Here is a 17,707-nt window from a genome sequence, read left to right as displayed (position 1 = left end):
TCTTTTTGATGTGAAGGACAAGGTGTTGAATCATATTTCTGAAGAGTAGATATGAGGTTTTCTGAGGACTGTGATGATGAGATGAACAATGGCCTCCATTGTAGGGCTGTGCCGATTCAATTTTGTATCAATGTGCCCAGGTTTTCGCCTTATATTGTGTTGATACTTCACTATTTTTCTAATTATATTTATTTGATTTATGACTTGAATCATTCCCTGAAGTTCAATTAGGCACTTTCTGAACCGCATTTTTTAGCACACTCAAAGCTGTATCATTGAGATGCAGAGGAGAGACACTCTGTGAATCTCTCATCTGATCTCTCTCTGAATATCTTCTCTATCATGTTTGATACAATTTTAATAGCAATCCAGAAATATTGGTATATAGCAATGTGTTGAATCATGATGTACAATTCAAAAGTTTAGGGCTGGTAAGATTTTTTATGTTTTTGAAGTCTCACCAACTGTATTTATTTGATCAAAATGCACCAAAATATAGTACTACAGTGAAATGTTTGCTTTTTTATGTGTAATTATTCACTGTGATGTCAAAGATTTGGTGCTTAAGAAACATTTCTTACCATAGCTGAAGGTAGTTATGCTGCTTAATATTTTTGCAAAAACTGTAATGCTTTTTTGTAGGATTCTTGAATAGAAAGTTCAAAGTAAGCATTTATTTGAAATGGTAAATTTACAATGCACATCCTTTCTGAAAAAAAAATAAATAATTTTGTCTTAAAAAAATACTGTTTAAATTAAGTAGGCCTATTGAAGAGTATGTTTTCTGATTTGTGTACTATATCATAGGCCGATACCCAGCCCTGCTTCATTGTCATGTGTGTGTTCAAGGAAGGGCTGCAAAATCGTTTTTTTTTTAGTTTGTTTGCAAACCTTTATTGCTATTGGTGAGCTTACTTCAGCCCACAGGCTCATAAACAAAATGTAACAAATAAAGCAATGACCTGAACTAAATTGCATAATGCTGAACCTGACATCCTGATTATGAGAAAATTATGCTGTTTGAAGGCAAATCGAGCAGATCTTGTTTACAGATACGCCGCTTAATTTCAATCAATTAATCCACAAACACATTTTGCAAGAGGGATTAAACTCTGTCTCTGTGCCATTGTGAGTGATGGTGCTTGAGATAATTAAGATAGGAAATGATTCCTATCACTTGCTTGTTGATGACTCCAACAACAGCGTCTTTGTCGTAGTGACTTGTGTTAATTACTTTGTACCGCAGGGAGCAAAATTAGAAAAATCTGACTCGACTAATTATGTAAAAAAAGAGTTTTAGTATCTGAAAGTTTGTCTGATGCTTGCCTTTGAAATCACTGGCAGCTAATATGAAGCGTAATCTACACAAGTGTCATGACTGTGTCCTGTTATTCAAACAACATTGACTCACTGGATGAGAGTATTTTCCCGGGTGTCTGCAGTGTTGACAGGCTGTCCGTACTGTAACCTGCAGTCTATATTTCTATGCCATCATCATGTGCAATCTGAGACTGGCTCCTAGAGCCCATCAGATAGAGTTACCCAGGACACAGTTAGCCAGCAAGACCATGTGACCTTGCTACTGGTTTTGGAGGCTGTTGCTAGAGCATAAAAGGTTTTTATAGTGACTGAAGTCAGAGGAGTTGTTTTGTTAGAGATAGCAAAAAAAGAGGTGGAGAAAGTATTGGGCTTGAGAAAGTAGGACAGACAATGGAATATGGAGAGAGTAAAAGAGATTTTTAGAAATGAGGGCATAGGGGGTGGTGGGACTGAAGACCACTGAGGCCAGTATCTTAGCAACACTACTTTGCTTGACCTGGTTTCACTTCTCGGGCTCAGAATCATTTCAAAGCGTCAAACTAGAGTCTCACACACCCATGTCATTCTGGTCCGTTCTTGGTTTTTGTGTTCATCTGTTTAGGAGCAGGCTGTCATCATGGATGTTTTCGAACGTTTAGACTCATCCTCTGACCTTTTAAAGCTTATTGTCCGTGAAGTGTGTGTGAATGGAGTGACTGTGAGTGTGACGAGTGTTTTGTGTTTCAGCACAATTGCCCAGTGGGAAACGTGGACCTGCAGGGAAGAACAGCCTTGCATGATGCAGGTAAGCAAAAAGCTTTGTACATTTTGAGGTTTTGTTGGAATTGAACTCTGCAGTCCTCTCTCTTCCACCTAACTTGGGGGTTTCCTGCTCCCTCCATTTTTTTGCTCTTTCATTCCTTCTTTTTACTTCCTTCTACAACAAGTGGTGAAGCAGAGATGGGAAGGGTAGTGGATGAACATTGAATGTGATTTTTTGAGGCGGCAGCAGTCATAATCAATAAGATGTAGTTCATGGGCTCATTTTCCTTCCCTCAGAAGGCTTTCATGTAAGATTTAGAGCTCTTGCTTTTACTTGCCCAGTGGAGGTTTTAGATTTATTTTTACATTTTTTTTTTTTATGTTTGAGTGTGATATCAGATGAGTCTACTGAATCTAATTCGCATGCTTGGGGGAAATGTTATGGAATATTATTATTATTTGTCTTTTCAGTTATGGCCGGCTGCTCCTCCAGTGTGAAGCTGCTCTGTGACAGTGGGGCATCAGTTAATGCCAGCGACTTTGTGAGTTAATATGTGGCTTGTGGGATACATAATATCCTGTTGATAACTTTGTCATCTCATTCTTTTTACCTGGACAAATGTTCTGTATTTTTATTTCCCCTCAGATGTACTTTATCATCAAATGCTCTCTCAGATTAAGTCTTTTCTGTTTGAGTTGATGCAAATGTGCGCTTTTATATGTGTGTTTATAGGATGGTCGGACTCCATTGGTGCTTGCCACTCAAATGTGTCATCCACACATCTGTCAACTGCTGTTAGAACGAGGAAGTGACATCACAGTCAGAGACAAACAGAACAAGTAAATATCACATTCATATTTCTCAGTAATTGGTTTTTATTGCCTCTTTTCTTGCCCCGCCGTGTTTTTATTCAGCTAGTGAGTTTTCTGACAACTCTTTAGATTTTATCCACCTTATTTTTTATTGTAAGCACTGGCGCTTCCTTTTTTCTTTTTTGGTATCAGGTTCTTTCAGTTATTTTAGCTGCTTGATAATGCAAATTGGCATTATTGGCAGCATAATACCTTAATTTATCATCCATAGTCATAAACACAATGATTTGTAGCGTGAGCAATTTAACGCTGCACTATTATTCTTCTAGTTACTGATCTAAAGCGGCTAATGAATCTGAAATCTCACAATTTCATGGAAAATAGCTTACTTTCATGTTGAAATATAAAGTGAATAGAAGGATATAACAAATGTATTAGTGTTAATCTTGTCCTAATAATTCACAGGAGCGTTTTTAAATGTAATATTTTGATGTCACTCAGTCATATTGAAAATGTGTTTGTGTACTTGTTTGTTCACTCAGAACGGCATTGATTCTGGGCTGCGAGTATGCATGTAAGGATGCTGTGGACGTTTTGTTGAAACATGGTGCTGACGTCACTGCTGTGGATGGGTTCGGCCATGACAGTTATCACTATGCACGGCTCAGCAAAAACCAGGAGCTTGTCTCACTGGTCAAGAGTTATCTGGACAGTGCCACAAAAGGTTTTGTTGCTTCCTGTTTTTATGATCTCTCTCTCTCATATGTCTACAGTGTTAGAGCATTAGAGCAGTGCTTAAATTGCAAGGAATTAAAATGTACCTTAAACTGCATTGGGACAACACTGTGTAAAATTATTGACATGACATAAACTGAATTGGCAAATTTTGTAAATGCATGAGCAACAACATGTGATTCACTGGTCCAAAGAACAAATACTGGACCAAATATTGTATTAATATTAGCCATATTACAAAGTGACTGTTAAATGTGTCCAGAGATTGAGTTTGATTGTACACACAATTTTATGGTTGGTTGCATTTTATTATTTGCATCAGTTATTGTTTGTCACATCAGAACAGATAGAAGTCTGCAATCTAATATACTGGAAGTTCAGTAATGTAAATGAGAAAGAAAGTACAAGAGGTCAGTTTAGGAGAGGAATCTCAAATTTTAAATTGAAAATAAAAAAGGGAGGGCAAAATCAAGCAGGTTATAATATGTAGTCCTTCACTGCAGTTTCACAGTCCAAGCTTTTTGTCGATGTGTCCAGAACAAGCACTCCAAATAGCCATAGTGACAACAAACAAGCAGAGCGAAAAGAAGTGATTTGCCAAGCAATTTCTGGCACAGACCACTATTTTCATAGGAACGAGATATTCCTTTATCACCTCATTACTTCCATTGTTCCATTTCATTATCCTTTGCATTTAAGGGAAGGTTTTTTTTTTCATTTTTTTTTCTTTTCATTTAAGTGTTTCACATATTGGAACTTTTCACAAAGAGGCTGATGAAAATGTCTGCCATTCTTGGTGTAAATCAGTTGAATGCAACTTTTCGTCAGATCCCTGCAGTTGGCATTACTTTGTTGCATCACTTTTGGTGTGAAGAGGCCTTTTATCAGGTAGTAAGGTTATAGAGACCAAAGCCCCAAGAGCTTATGCACACGCTTCCTAAGAAGAGTGTAGAATAGTGTCTTTTCAGCTTTATACTTCAGAGTAAAAAAGAAGCGCTTGTACTTATACATACCATAACTCCTGAGGGGAAAAAACATCTCAATTCTCCTTCTGTATTTAATTATTTATTTGTTCGGTCGTTTCATGAATTGCTAATTAATCATTACTCATTTGTATTCACAGCAAAAGAGGCTGCCAAGATGGAACAAAAAAAGAGACAGGTATACACAACATTTTCACCTTCACTTCATTCTGAGCAACTCCCTGCAGATGAGATTTTAAGAAACATAATATACAGATTATAATCAATCACAAAAGGTTAAAACCTTTCCTCCCTCACTTATTAACTTTTGTTAGTGTCTGAGTTATATTACTTACTCCAAAACATACCAATATATTTTCTTTAAACATACTGCACAGAAAAGGGCTGCATTTTTTCTCATTGTAATTTCGCTGAAGCTATCTAGAGCAGTGAGTCTGGAATCATACAAATGGAATTTATGATTGATGTGAAGAGAACGCAATTTAGTTTGTTTCTCATTTCAGCACGTGTGCATCTATCATATTAAAAGGAAAATAAATTATTTTAATCTAATATAATTCCTTATCTCAAACCATGTTTAGTGTTTTGATGCACTAATCTGACTGTACCTGCAATAGAGACTGCAGTGCTGTAGAAACTTTTACGCACTACTGCCACCTAGTGTTCAATGAATGTAGTACACAATATATTTTTTCCTTAAAAGAACCATATCCAGCACTTTTTATAATTTAAGCTCTTTTTATCCTCCTGAAGTTCACTTATCTTAGTAAGTCATAGTTTTCTCATTTAAAAAATGCTTTGAAGGCAATAAATGTAATGCAATTTCTTCTCCACAGCCTTTATATAAAATACATTTCTTCTTATTTTCTGTCAGTTGCAATCTGTGGAGATGGTCTCTGAAACCTCTAACCGTGATAAGATCATACAGGTGAGGGCCAATTCAAATCTATGACAGTATGCCATTGCCAGTCTATGACATCTATGACATTGCCAGTAAAATGTTCTTGTTCTTTATTAGTATTTATAGTTTGTTCATTATTGTTCGTTAGTATTAGACCTGAACTTGTTTTATTGTGTGCCATTTACATGTTCCTTACACATTCTGTAGATGAATTGTTTATTAATTATAAGGGTTATAAAACATTTATCATAGACATTTTTTGCATTGCAAACTGTACATTAATACAAATGAGTGAGCAATCAATTACTGTTTATAAGTGTGTGCATGTTTGTGTTTTCTAGGACTTGGAGAAAAAGAATGAGAGCCAACAGGAAACACTAAAGAAGTTCCATCAGGAACAGAGAACACTGCTCGATAAAGTAAACATGCTTCAGCAGCAACTCAGTCAGGTACTTCTTCAGGCGTTTTATAATTGGCCAATTTATTTACAAGCTTGCGCCTTATATGGGTGTTTTCAGCACTCCAGAAAATTGAAGCCAAAATATTTATATGTGGCAATTTTATCTGAATTTTTCTGAGCAGGCAGTTGTGTATTTCTATTGCAGTAGTTCTATAGATATATTGTGTAAAATATGTTGTCTCTCTCTTCTATCCTTTTTTTTAAGGAAAAGTCAACAGTGGAGGACATTCACAAGGAGGTAATTTGTGTGTTGTCCTGGAAATGGTTTCCTTCTGTCCCAATGACATTGTCTATTCTCATTTTCATCTTTTCATCCCATTTCTGTCATAGTATTGGAAGGTTGTTTATTTGTTTTTTAGGGTTGGGTGTTAGTTGCTATTGAATATTCATGTGTATCTGTTTTGTACACCAGAGAGAACAGCTGAAGTGTTTACTTTCTGCCAAAGAGAAGGAGGAAGGAGCCAAAGCCATGGAGACTGTGAGAGTTCAGCAGCGGAGCCATTTGGTCAGTAAAAATATTTGCAACATGCTCATCAAGGACTGCTGCTCGTTAACTCCAGATCCAGCAGTTCATGATCAAAGTTTGATGAAATGATGAATAAATCTGCATGTTTTTATTTTACAGGGAGATTACCCTGGCCAGTCTGTGATCAAAGGTGATTTTGTCTTTAAAATTTGGATTTTTAGACTGATTAAGTATGACTTCTGATATTAGAGACCTCAATATAAACAGTGTACTGATGCATAAATAATGTTGAGTGTAGGGATGTCAGAAAATATTTTTTTCTGCAAGTAAAGGTGTGTTTGTGTGTTTTCATTTTGGGTTCTTTTTTCTCTGCAGGAAAAGACAGTGTACTAATGCGACAGTCACACAGCCTGGATTCTGCTCAGGTGAATTTAAATTCCTTTAAAATTAACATTCTTAACGTTAATGCCAAGGATTTCAGCTGAGGACAAAAAGCTAATTATATTTCATGTTGATGTAAACCAACTTCAACACATGCCAGTTTTCTGCTACTAACAGATTTTAATCCATAAAATTTTGCCTTAAATACAAGTTAAAGTCTATCGTTAAAGTATAGCATGCTCTCTGTTACCACAGAAGATTTTCTTTATTTTTACAAACAAGGTCATATACAGTAATATAGCTTGTACTGTAATAAAACCCAAGTCACCTAAACATTTATATGCTAATATGAGTCTACTGTGATTTTAAAATAGCTGTCAATGGGTAATAAAACATCCAAAATGTCTAAATGTTTATATATTAACAATTGTCATAAGTATATATTTCTTTTTTGTATATTAAGAGGGTAACACTTTATTTTATGCCTCTAAAATGTGTAACATGGGCATTATCTGTAACATTCAACTCTGTTTACATGTTAACATTAAGAACAGTTAAACAGTAAATACAGTTTATTATTATTACTCTGTATGTACTTGTGTAAATACACAGAAGCCAGTCAGTTCAGTGTACATATATAGATATCCTATTTTCCTTATGCCTTCATAATTCCTTATAGACTTCAAGTGCAAAGCTTAAATGTAAAATCAAGAATTGATTCTAAAGGTTTGCTGGGCATGCACAAGCTTTACATACGGTCATTTCACCCAAGGTTTGGCATTTTAGTTTTTTTTTCTTTTTCTTTTTTCTTCTGATGTTCAGTAATGCAGTGAGCAGATTGGTTGTGTCAGCTGCGTTAAGCTTAGGAGAGGCAGTGGCAGTCAGATAAGTTGCTCTCTCTCTGATTTCATTTCAGAACCTCCATAGCCTGCTGTGTCAGAAGGGTTTATGATTTATTAGCGGCGCTATTCTCTGAAGGGACGTACTATGCCTGGGATCAGCTTTTGGGCAGATGTGGTGGATGCAATTTTGTTGTCACATTAGCAGCAGAGACATCTTTACTCTCACCTATGTTAGAGGTCACCGCACACTTTAAAAAGATGAAAAAATGCACCTACTGAAGTAGGATCAGATGTCTGACTTGGGATGTGGCCGAGATAAAGTTTTCTTTGAAAGTTTTAAGCCCTAGTGTGACCCCATATGAGAAAAAGTATGGGGAACAATTCCATCTTCTCATCTCTTTTAAGGTTGGCTGTTGATTTTTTTTAAATAGATTTCTTGTTCTAATAGTCAAGAGGAAAAGATAAGCTGTGAAAAAAAATATTTCCAGGCTTTTCCACTGTGGCGTAGTATCCACTGAAAACACACAGACACTAGGATAATTTGTTAGAATGTTTTGTGTGATTAATAATGAATGCCCACTTATGTTTGAATTCAGATCTTGCAGCCTACAGGACCCTCTCGATCTGTGGCTCGACCTTTGGAGCTGTCTCGGCCAGTGGCTGGTGATCCTGAAACACTCCGTCAAGAGCTTGAATGTGTCCGCAGACAGCAAGAGGCTGCACAAGAGGAGGTGGGCCGCCTCCAAAAGGCTCTAGCATGCAAGTCTCAGGAGTGTGAGGAGCTGACTAGGAAGTGTGAGACCACCAAACACGAATCGGATCAGCAGATACACGAGCTGGAGGAAGCCATGGGAGATGTGCAGAAGCGAATGATAGACTCTGAGGCAAAGGTGAAACAGCTTCAGGCTCATGTGGTGGCGGTAAAGGAGCATCTCAATAACCAAGTTGTTGATGACCTCAAAGCACAGCTGAATGAGGTGAAGGCAAAGTATGAGGGTGCTTCTGCTGAGGTTGGACGGGTCAGGAACCATTTAAAGCAGAGTGAGAAAGCTTTGGAGGAGTACAAGAAAAGTGAAGGGGTTCTGGCTGTGGAGGTTGAGAGGCTCACTGCAGAGCTGAGTGCAATGCGGGAGGATCATAAAAACATGGAGGAGACACTTTTAAACATGGAGGGTCAAGTGAAGACTGCAGATACCAGGTTGACCTCAATGGTTCCTGGAGAGAAGTTTGACAACATGAAGAACCTCCTTACCAATGCTGTAGATGAGAAGGAGCTACAGCTGGCTGAGTTAAGGGAAGATTATGACCGTGTGCTGGAGGAAGTGGCAGAGCTCCACCGTGCAATGGACGACCGACAAACGGTCCCCCTGCAAGAGCACGAGCGAGTCCGGGCTGCTCTGGAGGAGCAAAGCTCAACCCTGAAGAAGAAACTTGCAGATGTCACTGCAAAGTGTCAGTCATTGATATGTGAAGTGGAGGAAGGTGAGGATGAGCGAGAACTGCTCAGAGAAGAGCTGCAGGAGCTCAGCAACAATATGAAGACCAAGTTTGTGACTTTGGAAAACCATGAGGAGGTGAAGAGGTCGATGGGACTCGCTGTGGAGGAGTTGAGGGTTAGGTTAGCAGAGGAGACTGAGAAGAGAAAACAGGCTGAAGAGCAGCTACAGAGGCTGCAGGAGGAGAAGACCTCTCTTTATGAGAACATTGCCAATCTGAGGAGCATGTACATCCCTTGTGAACGTTATGAGAGCGAGATGGCTGCACTCACGGAGCGCAACACAGAACTGGAAAGAGATCTTAATAGCCTTCAAGATCAATACCACGAGAAAGTCAATGAACTTGAGATTTTGGCAGCTGAAAAATCATCACTGAAGCAGAGCTTTGACATTGAGTTTGTCACAAAGAATGAGCATGAGAGAGTGCAGACGGAGTTAAATGAGGCTTTGGAGAAAGCGAAGATTGAAATCGCAAAGTTGAGGGATGATTATAGAGTTCGGGACGAGGAGTTACAGAAGGCGAAAGAAGGAAATGCTACGTTGAAGGAGAAGTTTGAGAATGTGCAGGCCAAGTTAGAAAATGACTATATCAGCCTTGTGGAACATGAGATCTCGAAAAGCACAATGAGCAAAGCTTTATCAGAAGCAGAGGGAAGAGCTCAAGATGCCTACTCCAAGTACCAGTGTGCTCAAGAGAGCGCATCAAAGCTCCATGAGGAAGTTGAAGCGCAGAAGAAAGAGTTGGATACTATTCAAGAGGCATTGCAGTTGAAGTTTGTTCCGTTGACTGCTATGGAGGAAAAAGAGGTGCATTTCAACACCGCTTTGAAGGACTTGGCAGAAAAACTTGCCGAAATGCAGGAGATGTACAATGACGAAAAGACCACAGGGGAATGCCAAAGGCAGGAGAACGAAAAATTGAAAGATGAGATGGCATCTCTGCAGCAGAAACTTCAGTCCAGTGAGAAGTACAAAGAAGTGGAAGATCGCTGCAAGGGCCAGGTGGAGGAGCTGAGTCTGAAGTTGATGGAGCTGGAGCAGCATTATAAAGAGGTTACGATCCAGCGGGCCGAGCTAGAGGAGAAAAATGCATTGTGCAACTCTGAGATCCAGAGTCTCCAAAAGAAACTGAACTGTGAGTATATCCATCTGGAGCAGTTTGAGGCCATGCAGAGCTCTCTGAGTGGCAGCCTGCAGGAGGCGCAAAAGGAGTGCAAGTGCCTACATGAAGCTCATAGACTGGAAGTCCAGCGTGTTCATGAACTAGAGAAACATCTTCAGAGTCCGAGCTGTGATGAGGCCCAGTATAGCCAGGTTAGAGAGGCTCTGGAACGTGAGGTCAATGAGCTTCGCTTGGCACTGCGGGAGGAGGAAGAAACCAGTGCGCAGAGGGCTGAGGACGTAGCTACTCTGCAGACTGAGCTTCTCAGAGCCACACACGCTCTGGATGACCTCCGCAGCCATGAAGAGCAGGTGATCGAGCTCAGAGCTGAAAAGCAGAAGTTGGAGGAGGAGGTGCATGAACTTGGCGATCGACTTTCAGGACTGGATGAGCAATATGAGGACCTATACAGGGAAACGACTCGGGCTAGGGAGGGTGAAAAGAGGGCGAGAACAGAAACCGAGGCCTTGCAGGTAAAGAGTGCCTCTATTGAGAAGGAGATCAGAGATCTGAAGGAGAGATACGAGGAATCGATGAGCACCATTGGAGAACTGCAGAAGAGGATTCAGGCATCCACAGAGCAGACTGAGCTTAAAGACAAAAGGGTGAGACTGTTATATACTAATTTGTTACGTGGAAGAGCTTTTTCGATAAGTGCCTGATATTTTGTCTGGTTATAAGCGAGGTGTTCTTCGTTTCAGATCACAGAACTGTTGGCAGATGTTGAAAGGCTGAAACAGGCTCTGAATGGCTTATCCCAGCTGGCTTATGCTGGCAACACGCCCAACAAGAGACAGACTCAACACATTGACACACTCCAAGCCCAGGTCAAGAGCCTCCAGCAGCAGCTGGCTGTGAGTAGCTCTGTGCACATGCACATACCGCTGGATTATTTTGTTCGTAATTGCCCACAAATATGACATGCTGTCACCTTGGACTAAATAATACACTCACTTACTGACTGACTTGCATTCATGATAGATTCTAGAGCCTTCTGCCCTATAATTTAAAAAAGTTGAAGTAAGAAACTGGGACTGATAGAATGGCTTCCAAGATTTGGTGTTATTCTGAATTAAATGGTCTGCTTTACTTAAGCGCTATAGTATATGTGTAATTTTTGTCCAATAATGTGTTTCATTTAAATACATTTTAAATTTCAAAAGAATGCACTGTAATTTTGTTCATGCTTTTGAAAGAAGAAATTTGCAAGATATTATTACAATTTAAATAACTATTTTAATACATTTGAAAATGATGTCAAAATACATTTATTGTGATGTCAAAGCTGAATTTTCAAACTCATGGACCATCTAACCTTGCAAGACCTTATTATCTGAAACTTGTAAAACACTGTGCAATATGTCTTGTCTTTTTTTTTTAATCTAAACAGGATGCTGAGAGGCAACATAGAGAAGTGGTTTCAATTTATCGAACTCATCTTCTCAGTGCAGCACAGGTAATTGTGTGTGAATGTGAGTTGAGTGTGAAGGGGTTTTTTCTTTCTCTTTTCTGCAGTAGCAGTTCCTTCTGTTTTGCTCCTATGTCAAGGTCATTTATTGAAACCTCTTAGGTATGCTATAGCGTATGGTTTTCTTTGTACCATAGATGACATGCAGAGATCAACAGTGCGCTCTATTGAGACACTGTGATAGTATACGGGTCATAGCCTGTAGTTGCATAGAAGTTTCTGGAAGCAATTCTAAAGGTGGAGGTTTCAATTTATCGAACTCATCTTCTCAGTGCAGCACAGGTAATTGTGTGTGAATGTGAGTTGAGTGTGAAGGGGTTTTTTCTTTCTCTTTTCTGCAGTAGCAGTTCCTTCTGTTTTGCTCCTATGTCAAGGTCATTTATTGAAACCTCTTAGGTATGCTATAGCGTATGGTTTTCTTTGTACCATAGATGACATGCAGAGATCAACAGTGCGTTTTATTGAGACACTGTGATAGTATACGGGTCATAGCCTGTAGTTGCATAGAAGTTTCTGGAAGCAATTCTAAAGGTTGATATATCCTCACTAAATACCGGTCACTTCTTTTCTTTCAGGGTCACATGGATGAAGATGTCCAAGCTGCCTTATTGCAGATCATTCGAATGAGACAAGGTTTTGTGTGTTGAACTCAGCACACTGAGACTACACGGACTCCAATTCATCATTCACACAGTAACCTCCCGTTCAGCTCAGTGCGGTTTGATACTGCTCTGGAATACTTCGGTCAGAAAGTCACATATTGCAACATTTTGACATGTCCTGATTAGGTTGAGTGTTGTAAGCACTAACATCGTGTATCTATAACATAGATTTGCTTAGTGATAGTACTAGATATAGCAGTAAGGATAGTTATACTTATCCAAAAACATAAATCATAAACATGAGTGGCAATGGATAATGATTTATTCACAAATAAGCATACTGGCTTAACTAGGTACACTATTGTTACATGCTATAGAGGTGATGGAAAGTGCGGATTGCTGTAAAGATGTAAACTGCACATTCAGTGATTGAGTCTCATGTACCCCCTTATTTCATGTTGAAATAACCTAACTACAGTTTAAAGAAGAACATTCCCTCCCTCCACTCTTATAGCCTTAATCAGAGCTACATGTACAGTGTATTAACGAGGGACGAGAGATTTTAACCTTCTGTTCTTAGTCCAGCATTATTGTATCCTCAGCAGTGGTTACAGTAATATTCTGGTTAGAGGAAGTAGATCTTTCAACACTAGGGAAACTAGCTTCCAGGCTTTAGTGGAGTGGTGGGCACAGAGGCACATCCTGGGCAGACAATAGTAATATTACATGTAAGTTAATGCACATACAGTATACAGTAAGAGCACAGTTGTTTTGGAGGGTCCTAGAATTGTTATGGTCCAAAGCCATCATAAAAGATCAGAGCACACCACTGCAGCTTCTTCGTACGCTTATCTTTTGCAGTTTTGCCCATGTCCATACACTGGATCGTTTGTTCCAAATACGTGTGATGTGTTTGAGTCAGTGGGTGTCTATTGGGTTGGGTGATTTAGGGTGGAGTAGTTGTTTTACTGAAGTGTTTATGTAAAATTGCTTTGCTTCTGCAGTGACAGCATCAGACTGCGTCTCATGAGCGAAGCATTTAACACTAAGTACTTTCATAACACTCTATCATGGTTCTGTATCCTGGCTGATATCGCCATCTAGTGGTGTGACTTGGCTGGCCAATTTTGATGTGTGGTTTTGTGTAGGAGAATGTGATGCATTTAGGAATTCTCCCTTTTGATGCTTCCCAAATCTGATGTATCACCTTTTACATGGCTTTGTAATACTTTTGATTAATGAACAACACCATGTTTGTGGTAACTATTACAGAATTCAGCAGGACTGGAATGGAAAGGCACAATAATCTGTTCAGGTTTCAGAACATGACTGTAGACTGACATACTTTATATTTTGTGGATGTTTTTTTTTCTCTTCTTTATCTAAACTGTCAAATTATCATTTGAGTTTCCAATCAGATATTCTAAAATTGAGCACCCAACCATGGCTTTCCAGTATTGATTTTAATTTATTTTAAAAATACCACCGGCGCCGTGCCATTTGGTTTGATTGGTATTAACTGATGCTATTGGTTTTCTCTTTTGGGGATGACTAATTGTAACGGTTTCATTATTTATTAGTATTACATTCTAACTGTGCTCTTATGATTATCAGTTAGTCTGTGTTTTTCCTTCATGGACATTTTCTTTCCTTTTGTTTTGAGTCTAACATCAATAAAAGTGCCTCTTTTAGACTAAACTGGCTCTGTGCAAATGAATAAGATTAATCCCAACAGTCTCGGAGTGTCATGAAGTGAACCTTGCCTTTGCCAGACCATTCCAGCCCCTCTCACTCTCCTTGAAGTGAACGCACATGTTGTTACTTTAAATCCAATTGAGGGCTCTTTTTTCTCCTCATGTGGTTTGCATTGATTTGTACCTTAGCATTTAACTTACTTTTAAAACAAAATGAGATTTACAAATACGAAGAAAAGACAATATTTTTCTCCCCATAGTTATTACTATTTTAAGGTGAGTAAAAAATTTAATACTGCAACAGAATCAATGTTGTTTGCCTATCTTAGTTTCTGCAATGTGCTTTGACCAGTCACTTTTCATCTATATCAACCACTACATTTCTAAAGCTCTAAACTTGTCCCACACCTGATTAATTTCACATTTTTGTATATGTGATTGCTGAAACGACAGCTCTCAGTTTGCCACTGACTCCCTCTCTCCCCCCTTCTCTTGCAGTCTCTTGTTTTTATGAGTCTGTTATTTGTGGCCTGCCCTGCATAAGCTGTTCTCAGCAATTATGGCAAATACAATTCAATCTGTTTGGAGCTTTCCCTTTAATCTCATTTCCAGGACCATAAGCAGAACCAGACATCCTCCCACCACTCCCCTCTCTTTCCCTTTCTCTCTACCATTAATCATGTCCGTAAGGCTCACAGTGGAACCCTGTCGTTTAGCTGGCCCCCTGGTAGGTGGGCAGACTTGGAGCGGGGGGATCAACCCTGTTTGTGTTGCTTTAATGTGGTTAGTTACTCAGTCGGTAGTCTTTGTGTCGTGATTCACGCTCACTTTGACCACAGATCCCTCCACGTGTCAGGCGAATAATTTGCTCCCTTTTTATCTGTGCTGCACGTCTACTTTTTTCTGTCTGTTTTGATTTTGTGTGCATTTGAAGTTTTCTTACCTTTCCTTTTAATAGTTTAATAACAAATGCAGATGTGCAACACATCCCGTTCTCATCAGTTTCACCCTCTTATCATCGGGTCTCCCATACGTCGTTCTGGCCGCGTTAGTAGCTTTTAAAAGAATGTCATGGAAAACCCCATCTTTTCTCATTAGCCACCCTGGATCGGTCACCTCTGCTCACCCCTTTAATGTTTTTGCAGAGGTCCCTGCACTTTGTTGCCTCAATAAAGTTCATTTATAGGATAACAGGGCTCTGGAGGACACATGGGACTGATTTGGACTAGATGGATTCAACATGTCTCCTGCCCAGCTCCTCTCTGATCCTTGCCATGTGATCCATACCTCCCTGACCTCATCATCCATCATATAACACCTGGGATGAGGGAAAAAATGGTTGAAAAAATAAAAGAGACTCTTTTATTTTGTTGGATTTATTGGCTGGCCGCAGAAGAGTCTCTCTACCACCGCCAGGCCAGTCCACGGATGGGTTTTTATGCACGAGAGAAGACACAATAGGGTTGTGTTCTGTACTTTAATGGTTTTACCTCCATTAAAGTGTTTGAGTTAAAAATAAACAGCCTTGTTTGAGTGGGTCGGCACATAGGCGGCGGAGGGTTGATTAGATCACACGGGTACAAAAATTTGATACTGTTGAGCACATTTCAAAGAGACTCCTAAACCGCGAGCTAATTTTGCAGGAGGGGGTGTTGTACTCCAAAGTTGAAATTTTAAACTGCACATTTAAATGGTTACATCTGAGCTCATTGTTGTTCTTTTTCCCTCATTAGCTCTTGGTTAACCACTAATGCCTTGTGTATCAACTCATTTTTACGTTCTCCCCCTTTTTCCGGTCAGGGCTCAACAAGAAACATGTGGCTGTCCTCTCTTCCAAGCTCAAGCTCTTAATAATCCCCAGGCTTCAATGGAAAATCGACTGCATTTCACATGTCTGCTAAGATCTGACACATAGGGCTGTGTCCGTGGTTTAACAGAATAAGCTGATGGTTGGCTGCTTGGAAATAGTGCTGCAACTAATGTACTTTCTTGATTTTATAAAGGGTTTGGTTTTGACTGCTTTTCTTGCTCTGCGGTGTGGGCTTGTGGTTCTTTAAAGGCTTGTTAAGAGGTAAATTGAGGGGAAAGGTGAGGAGAGCATAATGTTTTCCTTTTTTGGCCATCTTTGTTATGCCTTCATTTTTTTATTTTTTAAGGAACTCAACTGGTTGATGGTCCGAAGTCACTGGAGAAAATACTGGTTTACTTGATTCAGGTGGACCTAGAAGAATTTAGGAACTAGTTTGTAAGTCTTTATTTCAGGGATGCATTGATAATAAAAAGCGGATAATTATTTGGATGTTATGGCTGATAACCAATAAATGGCAGAGAATAAAAATTAAAATATACTATTTAATTTTATAAAATAGTAAGACACACACACAACTAAATTCAGTGAATCAACATTATAATGTGGAAGATGAAAGTGGATATTCATTTTGAGATTGGCTGAGGATGACATTTTACATTGTTTTTAAAGTATTAGTATTATTAGCAAATGTAAGAAAAAAATGGACAACAGTTCACAGTGGGGCAGTAACTTTCACAAAGGAAAACCTCTGTACCTTATTTGCTTGTGAAGGATGCATATTTGTGAGTAGAAATATGAAAATAGAGTAAATGAGGATGCACAATTAAATATGTAATATCTAAGGTGCTTTCTTTTTAACTGTAACATTTGTTATTATTATCAAGGTTGAAAAACTTTTTGTGCAGTTATTTTTGTGGAAATCATGTTTTTTTTTCAGGATTCTTTGAAGAACAGAAAGATCAAAAGAACAGAATTCATTTAAAATAGAAATCTTTGTAATGTAGTCTTAACTGTCACTTTTGATCAATATAATGTGTGCTAACTGAATACAAATATTAATCTCACTGATCCCAAATTATTGAATGGTATATTTCATGCACGCACAAAAGACATAAAAATCTCAATATATTGTTCAGTATACTATATATACTGCTATATTGCTTATGGTAACCATAGGCTGCCAATTATTGCTCCACTGTAATATATAATTTTTAGTTGCTTTTATTGCACAATCGTGTTTTTGAACTAATGAACCATTCTTGCTGATCTTCAAGTGATTTGCTTCAGCTTGTCTTTTCTTTTTGCACCCAGCTTTCAGTGTTTACTTCCTTCATTTCATACCAGCAGCGGGGTGAAGGTGCGGCTTTGGAGGTGTTTGAAATGTTTAATGTTCCTGAAGAGTTTCCTGCTAGCAGAACATAAGGTATTAGTTTATTCATTACTCATTAGGCTCACAGTCAAAGTGCTTTAGGCCAATTCAGGGTTGTGACTGTCGATCATTAGCATTGAAAATGCATTTGTTAGACAAAGCCGCAGTCACACAATCCAATTAAGACATGAAAGCCCCCGTCTCCTAGGAAGGAATTCACAATACATAAACCGGTTGTAAAGTGGAAAATTACATCTGCATTTGTTTCTTTCCTTGAAATGCAGCCATATTTGGTAAACTTTAACAAACCCTTGTTGAACACTTTAGAAAGGAAAGCTAAAATTAATACCATGTGTTTTGAGAGCTGCACAGGGTTTTTTTTAGTTCTGAGTTAAAGGCACAATCTTGCCTACATCTTTGATAAGTGAGAGTTTTGTAGACTTTAACAAGCAAGAACGTTCTAA

General features: G+C 38.8%; 1 protein-coding gene across 2 annotated transcripts in view; it reads left to right on the top strand.

Moving 5' to 3' along the window:
- LOC107740440 (uveal autoantigen with coiled-coil domains and ankyrin repeats protein-like) overlaps nucleotides 1-14,068 on the top strand; it is a 48,169-nt gene extending 34,101 nt beyond the window's left edge. For both annotated transcript variants that reach the window (XM_016552882.1, XM_016552883.1), the window contains exons 5-19: nucleotides 2,047-2,104; nucleotides 2,533-2,603; nucleotides 2,795-2,901; nucleotides 3,417-3,598; nucleotides 4,733-4,770; nucleotides 5,467-5,520; nucleotides 5,835-5,942; nucleotides 6,159-6,191; nucleotides 6,366-6,458; nucleotides 6,579-6,609; nucleotides 6,795-6,844; nucleotides 8,239-10,905; nucleotides 11,002-11,154; nucleotides 11,691-11,756; nucleotides 12,344-14,068. In XM_016552882.1, the coding sequence (XP_016408368.1) occupies nucleotides 2,047-2,104; nucleotides 2,533-2,603; nucleotides 2,795-2,901; nucleotides 3,417-3,598; nucleotides 4,733-4,770; nucleotides 5,467-5,520; nucleotides 5,835-5,942; nucleotides 6,159-6,191; nucleotides 6,366-6,458; nucleotides 6,579-6,609; nucleotides 6,795-6,844; nucleotides 8,239-10,905; nucleotides 11,002-11,154; nucleotides 11,691-11,756; nucleotides 12,344-12,415 (3,783 nt within the window). In that variant the 3' untranslated portion in view covers nucleotides 12,416-14,068. The remainder of the gene's footprint in view (nucleotides 1-2,046; nucleotides 2,105-2,532; nucleotides 2,604-2,794; nucleotides 2,902-3,416; nucleotides 3,599-4,732; nucleotides 4,771-5,466; nucleotides 5,521-5,834; nucleotides 5,943-6,158; nucleotides 6,192-6,365; nucleotides 6,459-6,578; nucleotides 6,610-6,794; nucleotides 6,845-8,238; nucleotides 10,906-11,001; nucleotides 11,155-11,690; nucleotides 11,757-12,343) is intronic.
- Nucleotides 14,069-17,707: the final 3,639 nt, after the last annotated feature.

This window comes from Sinocyclocheilus rhinocerous, unplaced genomic scaffold (assembly GCF_001515625.1).
Source record: "Sinocyclocheilus rhinocerous isolate Xijiao unplaced genomic scaffold, SAMN03320098_v1.1 scaffold225, whole genome shotgun sequence".
Lineage (NCBI taxonomy): Eukaryota > Metazoa > Chordata > Actinopteri > Cypriniformes > Cyprinidae > Sinocyclocheilus > Sinocyclocheilus rhinocerous.
Note: the sequence above shows the minus strand (reverse complement) of the source record. Positions and strands in the feature narration are given on the sequence as shown.